The sequence below is a fragment of the Loa loa genome, assembly GCF_000183805.2.
Source record: "Loa loa unplaced genomic scaffold supercont3.237, whole genome shotgun sequence".
In the NCBI taxonomy this organism is placed as follows: domain Eukaryota; kingdom Metazoa; phylum Nematoda; class Chromadorea; order Rhabditida; family Onchocercidae; genus Loa; species Loa loa.
The window spans coordinates 37,777-45,354 of record NW_018108417.1 but is presented as its reverse complement, the minus strand read 5'-3'; the positions used below and the strand labels follow the sequence as shown (position 1 = coordinate 45,354).

General features: G+C 33.0%; 2 protein-coding genes across 2 annotated transcripts in view; one reads left to right on the top strand and one right to left on the bottom strand.

The window, feature by feature from the left end:
• Window positions 1–1,376, top strand: part of LOAG_18247 (hypothetical protein) — a gene marked incomplete at its 5' end in the record, with an annotated part of 7,691 nt that extends 6,315 nt beyond the window's left edge. Inside the window, 3 exons of the mRNA XM_020450911.1 lie at window positions 415–531; window positions 717–850; window positions 1,129–1,376. Of these exons, the coding sequence (XP_020305360.1) occupies window positions 415–531; window positions 717–850; window positions 1,129–1,313 (436 nt within the window). The 3' untranslated portion in view covers window positions 1,314–1,376. The remainder of the gene's footprint in view (window positions 1–414; window positions 532–716; window positions 851–1,128) is intronic.
• A 1,880-nt stretch (window positions 1,377–3,256) lies between these two features.
• Window positions 3,257–6,435, bottom strand: LOAG_10955 (aspartate aminotransferase; the record flags this gene model as incomplete). Its single annotated transcript, XM_003146478.1, has 9 exons — window positions 3,257–3,396; window positions 3,610–3,736; window positions 4,142–4,323; window positions 4,624–4,774; window positions 4,898–4,988; window positions 5,229–5,357; window positions 5,715–5,820; window positions 5,992–6,174; window positions 6,324–6,435. The coding sequence occupies 9 exons, from the start codon at window positions 6,433–6,435 to the stop codon at window positions 3,257–3,259; spliced, it is 1,221 nt and encodes a 406-aa protein (XP_003146526.1).
• Window positions 6,436–7,578: the final 1,143 nt, after the last annotated feature.

Genomic DNA, 7,578 nt, shown 5'->3' with positions numbered 1-7,578 from the left:
TTATGAGTGGTATACGCTTAGGTTACGGACGTCGTCTTCCGGATTTACCAACCAATTGTGCTATTCCGTATGATGGAGCTATTCAGAAACATACATTTGGTAGACAAAGGTTTGCATTTTACATCTTATATATTTCAAAGATAGACAAACTAAATCTTCCATATTCAACTTCACTCATTTCTTTTCCGTTTCCAGAAAACGGTTATACTAAAACGTTGTATTGTAATGAAGGAACAGTAAACTTTAACCAAATAAAAATTTGATTTCCGGAAAATGATGGAAGGAATGGAATGGAATTCTTAAATGTTCCGAGAATTTTCTGATGATGAATTCCTCATCTATCCTTGTAAAAAGAATATTCTATTGGAATATACATACCTCGAGAATGATGTAAAATAAATTTGTGCATTATAGGAGGATACGAAAAACAGGTGTTAATAATCGTTCACAAAGTGTTGGTCGAACATCTCATCCATTCGATTCTAAAATGGTCAATTGTCATATGAATAGTTACAGTCCTTTACTTCATCGGTATATCACCATTTTTTTTTTCTTTTTTGATAAATAATTTCTCATAGATGGTTTATGGCTAGAAAACGTAACAGGTAATATGAGAAAGTAAGAAGCCTAAGATTACTTTAAATGATCAAGTTAAGTTAAGTGTTGATTAACATTGTTTAGAACGATATTGATTAGCGATCCCTTTTATCATTCAGATCACATTTACCATCTGTTCGAGCCCAGCTAATTGCTCTCGATCATAGAGGCTTACGAATTGTCCTGATTGAAAAGCTTCAGCCAGGTCCATTTGGTTTTTACATTGCTACTGGAATACTTAACCAAAAACGTGGTATGTTCTTTTCCTTCAATTTTGGTGAATATTCTTTAGAACACAAAAATTTCGAAGGTTAATCTGATTGATTCTCGATCATCTGGGAGAAATCAATAAAGTCTCTCTTGCATATAATTGATTTTAAAAACAAATTTTAGGATTTCACAATTGATCACAAAGAGAGACCACTAGAGAACAGAAAAATAATACAAATCATGAATGTTCAGAAAAATTTTAACAGCCAAAATATTCCTATTGAATATTTTAATTTGTCTATAGAGTACAAGTTCTCTCAGGAATTTTCATCTCCCGCGTATCATTACCTTCATTGGCACCGGTACTATCAGTGGGTGATGAAATTATTTATGTGGAAGATGAGCTGGTCAAAGGTGAGGATTTGGAATATGTTCAGGCATTAATTGCTGGCAAAAGTAGCGTGAAGATTGTTCTTTTACCGACAGTTGGGCCAAGTGCTTGTTAATATACCATTCATTTCATTTTTCTGCATCAAATATGGAAAACTTATATTTGCTGAACAAATAAGACCACGTATTTTAAACGTCAAGCAAATTTAACTCAATTTCAATTTTTAATAAATGTTTTTTATTTGCACACTTATATCTGATGTTTCGTTTTATTTTTTTTGAATGCATTAAGATTTTTCGCCCCAATTTATTTCTACCAAGTAAATAAGAATGAAGCACTTAAATACCAGCCATATCTACTCGGACAATTAGCTTCAATTCACCAGACATTCGTGTTTCACTATTTGTATCGTATTATGTAACCCATTTGTCCCTATTGGTTGAGTAAAGTATAAGAATCGTTCTTATCATCTCATCGTTATCAACTGTTCCATCACAATTTATTCACTCGTTTGGAACTTTTCTTCCCTCTCAAATTTCAATGAAATTGCTAATAATTATAGTGTTGTCCATTTCTTATCTTTCAGCACTGCAGTACTATAAAGTTCACTTACCGGTCAGTTGCCAAAATTTCCAAAAATAAATACTTCTCCGGAAAAAAAAAATTACTTCTGAAAAAGATCGAAACTTTTTTTCCTGAGCTTTCCTCTGGAGAAGCTAGGAAAAAGAAAAGAGAGAAGAAAAAAGAAACGAATCATTTTGAATCAGATATAACCGAACATGTGCCCCACCAGAAAGAAGTCTATCGTTCAAACTATCCTTCATTCAGTACATCTATATTAACAACATAGCTATAATGTCGGATATAACCGAACGAATGGCTTTCCAAAAAATATTAGTTTCGATACAAACAGTAAATCACTTTGTTTTATCATTGAAATCATTTTATCGTTTTACTCATTCATTAGGTTATCGATGTATCTTAACGACTTTAACTTTCTTGAACATCTATTGCGCACAATAAGATTTAATTATAGCTAAGTGGATGTTTCTTATATGCAATAATGTCAGCGTTTACAAGAGTATCATCTTAATTCCTTCTTTCTCCAAAGGAAATTGACTGAAAAAAAAATTTACTTTTCAAAAGTAATCAAATGCTTCTCTTAAACTGTTTCATTTTGTGTCCCAATTTATCCATCTTGTGATGCCAATTTATTATGATTTTGATAGATTGTATAAGACCACTAAATTCTTCATTTAAACATCCTTAGTCCTCATGTATTCAGTTCATTCTTTTTCATTTCTTTTTATTTTTGGAGTGATGTATGAAGTACCAAGGAAGTTCTTTCTTATATATGAACAAAATAGGGGCCACCGATTAACAAGAGATTTGTAAAAAGAATACCATTAAAAAGATCAGACCGGAAAATAAACAATTGATAAACTTATCGAAATATAAATATAAAAATATAAATTAATTTTTCCAAAATATAAATATAAAAATATAAATTATTAATGCTTTTTTTTTACAAATCAACAAATGGAATGTTATAGAAGCATCAGAGATGACCAGAAATATCACTTTAGACCTCCATTTCTGTGAATTTTGAAGATTTCAAAGGATATCGTGAAAACTTACTCTCAGTCCATTCTTTTTCATTTCTTTTTATTTTTGGAGTGATGTATGAAGTACCAAGGAAGTTCATTCTTATATATGAACAAAATAGGGGCCACCGATTAACAAGAGATTTGTAAAAAGAATACCATTAAAAAGATCAGACCGGAAAATAAACAATTGATAAACTTATCGAAATGTAAATATAAAAATATAAATTACTAATGCTTTTTTTCCAAAATATAAATATAGAAATATAAATTACTAATGCTTTTTTTTTTACAAATCAACAAATAAAATGCTATAGAAGCATCGCAGATGACCAGAAATATCACTTTAGACCTCCATTTCTATTTTGAAGATTTCAAAGGATATCGTGAAAACTTACTCTCAGTTCACTTAATAAATAACCTTATTATAAATCACGATATTTAACGTCAACAATTACTTTATGCTACTGATGGTTTCATTGATTGCTTTCGCGACGTATTCAACATTTTCTGGATTCAGTCCACAAACATTTATTCGTCCATCCTTTAGTAAAAATACTTTGTGTTTCTTGACAAGATGATCAACTTGTTCCGCTGAAAAATTTTAAAACCATGATTTAAATTTTGCTATACTTTCTTACTTTCTCATCGACTGCCGTATCCTAACCCTACATAATGGCATCAATATGAAACTCAAATTTCTCCATGGATTTCTCTTTTTTTCTAGCTCTTTTTATCCAAATGTCCATTATTTCCATATACCCTCATCCATCTATAAAAAAGTGAAAACCGAAGACAGAAACACACCATTAAGACCACTGAATGAAAACATCCCAATTTGTTGTGTAATATGCTCCCATTTTCCAGGAGTACCAAGCTTTTCCAGATTCTCTCGCAATGCTTGTCGCATACCTTTTATGCGCAAAGACATCGTCTAGAAAAATACTTTGATCACCATTCACCATTAAATAGAGAAATCATATTTCAGATCTATAAATCTTGACCCACCATAATTGCAGCATAGTTTAAAGATAGATGAAAAACTGTTTCTCCTATTACCACAACTTATTTACGAGGTAAGAGGAAATGGGCCACCATCCCTTTAGTTCACGATATAAACATGCTTACGATCGCAATCTTGGTCTGGAGAGAGTATATATCCTTTTTTAACACAAATATGACATTGACACGTATTAATATGACATTGACATGACTTTTTAAAACTCCAGTTTTATTTTCATCAGATAGGACCAGTCCATGAATAGCCCACTTTCTAATGTTTATTCAGTTAGGCCTACAAAAACTATAAAAACAACAAAAATTAGCATAAATAACCAACCTTTATAGCATCATGCCACTGGGCACACATACTTGGCGATGTTAGTATCATGTGCACAATTCTCGCACCATGACTAGGAGGATTAGACCAATTGGATCGAATAACCAGTGACATCTGTGATTTAAAGCCTATTAGTACCGATGGATCCGAGACTACAACTGTCAGATTACCAATTCGTTCATCTAAAATCAACAAAAATTTGTGAAGAGTATTAATTAAAAAAAAGGAATTTATAAGTGAGAATTATTAATTACACACTATATATTTCACCTGCAATAGCATTAGCTTTGTTCAACTAAATTCTAAATAAATTTTGCACAACGAATCATTCTGCTGAAGACATGTGTAGAAATGATATGCATTATTCAGGCTCACTAAAAAGTGCAGAATATAAGATTACCCATTGGTGCTATTTCGGTAACATTTCTAATAGCACCCAAATTTCAACTGATGATACAAGCAGTGATTACGAAAGAATTTACTATAAAGGCCAAAATTCTTGGCAAATGATTGTGCACAAAATATCTCAAATCCTTGCTCAACAAAGTAGCGCACGGCCCAGGCATCTGCGTCCAGATCACCACTTGCGAAGCCTTGATAAGCAAGATCGAAGAATGGGAATAGATGCCTTTTCTGAAAGAGAAGAAAACAGATAGTTAAGAATTAGAACATTTCGAATTCGAAATATTTCGAAGGTCACCGAAGCTTAAAATATTCGAAATATCTCTTGGAAAGGACTTTAATTTTAACACGTGCCTTAAAAACTTGTGCAATCTGTTTCCATTGGTCATGAGTCGGATCCATACCCGTTGGATTATGAGCACAACCATGCAAAATCACTACAGAGCTAAAACAAAATGCATATAATTTTATTAGCATATTTAAAGTAACAATAGTTCTTTTTGAATACTCCCAGCGCACAACTTCAATTAATGTCACATGAAGCTAAGCGCCCATCCTTTCTTCATTTTAAGCATATTCCCATACTACAGTAACTTTGTGATAGAGAATTTCAAATTCATAACAGTAACAAGAAGGAATTATAGTATAAAGGAAAAAAAAAAAACTAGGCAAAAGCAACACCGACTTCTCAGGTGCAGCCTCAAGATCGGCCAACATGCCTTTCATATTAATACAACGATTTGTTGTATCCCAGTAACAGTATTCACGTATATCCGTAAAACCAGCCCTTGCAAATATCAATTTATGATTACCCCTGAAAAACTCTAACAAATGACAAAATATGTGAGTTACTAATTCTTCTGAACTTCGAATAACAACAATACGAAGGAAAGTGTAATAAAAGAACTCATTGTAGTAATCATTAAGTTAAAACTTGACTGTACGATTTACAAACAACATAATTTATAACAAAGATAATTCTCTACTAACACTCTTTTTTATTTCTCACTGTTATTTAACAAAGGAATATTCAACCAAAGGTCTAGGAAGTGAGACTCAAAAACTTTCAAGTTCTAAATACACCTTCCACCTTAGCAACTTTAGGGAATTAAACAATATGCCTCCAAACACGATTCTTCACCTTAATAACAGCAGAGAATGCAAGACATACCAAGTTGGTTTTGAAACGTAAACCGTATTCATTTTTTGACAAAACTGAGAAAATCGGCTCCGGCCTTTAATGAGCCTGTTCCGGAAAGACACTGCACACCCGTGGCCTAAAATTTTTCACGTAGTACGAAAGGAAAATAAAAAAGGAAAAGATGGCTATTGTGCTAGCAATGCATACATCCCGCAACCTTCCCTTATACTGCATGCAATTTTTTTGTAATTGACTCATACTTAAAGTTGGTGTTGGCTAATTGAAATTTTTTAATTCTAAATTGAACCACAAACTTTTCCAGCTTTGATAATCGGTGAATCCTCTCCAAGAACTAGTTTCATTGCAGCATTACAAAACGGTTCATAGCCAAGCACCGGTAAATATTCATGACTAATATCATCTGTAAGTCGTTTCTCCGCTTCACGTACCACTGGTAATACCCACGGTTTACCTTCTTCCGTACGATATGCTAAAAAGGACGTAAAAAAATGTTAGTAAATATAGAAAATGAATAAAACAAATGAGGATTATTGGTAAAACTTTATATTCCTGAATAATCTTTTAAACGATCCTAAACATGGAAATATTATCTTCTTCCTCAAATGAAGTTTAACGGACCTCCAACAGTTAAGTTAACTTTATGCTGTGCTGGTTCGTCATGGTACATTTTGTTCATGTAAAATACCTCAATAGGAGGTGCGACCTCAATATTTTCGAAGAAAGATGCCATTTTTGTGTTCCTGTAAAACTAGAAAATATTATATTTGTGAAAATCAATTTAAAAAAAAAGAAAAGAAAAAAAGAACAAGAAAAAAGAAGCGTATTACAACAATATTTGTACGTACACTAAAACGACAAAGGGCCATTATAACTTTAAATATATGTAAGAATGACTTCGAGTTGGCAATTCACCACCTATGCCAAGGCATTATAAACAAGGAACTAACCTACTAACACATTAACGTCGCAAATGACATTTAGCGACATTTGCGCGAACTTACTCTATTCGTACTAGTGTACATTACCCGCTTTTCAGTAATACCAAATGTGCAATCTTAAAGATTTTCCATTTATGATATTCCGGAATGAACAATCAAATAGATTGTTCATTGTGATCAATCCAATCGGAAATTATAAACGAAACTGAGATTATCCAATGAGATGAAGAAACGGATGTCTTAATGCAAAGTGAGTAATCCGGATGGCCACTAAGAAATCAAACCTTTTCCCTGCCACTTTACTAAGCACAAGTATTGGAGAGCACCGTATTTCCCGGCAGATGGTAAACCACGGATTACGGCCAATAAGATAGGCTAGGAGCAGTCCGGGCCAGTGAATTAATGACCAAAAGAGGTGCAGGATTACGGCAAAAATGACGGGAGTTGGGTCATCCGTACTTTTAAATTGTAATTTCTTCAGGAACTAAAGTCTTTGCTCCATTATCAAACAGGCCTTAAATCGTTTTGGAGGCTAAAGTCTACTAATAGTGGTACTTGCTTTCATCTTGTCAACCAATTAGCGGTAAAGTGTAACATATCCTTTAATGTTAAATACAGATTAAAGTCATTTTTATCCTTTTTTATTGACTTGTAGGTGTCAAGAAGACAGGTAAACTGTTCTTGTTCTCAAGGCTTCTTTCATGTGCTTGGGTCCCTCAGTCACATTCATTTCATCCAGGCCTACTTTTACGTTTTCATCAACGGAGATCTCCCAAACTTGTTTTCAAGGCTATATGTAAAAAAGCCTGGAGACTTTTCATTGGCGGAACAGAAAAAATAAGCCTGGAACAATTTTTATAGGGAGAAACCTAAAATCTAAGTTTGGGACTATTAAGCATAGAACTTCCTCTACTTTCCTCCATAAGATATTCAAT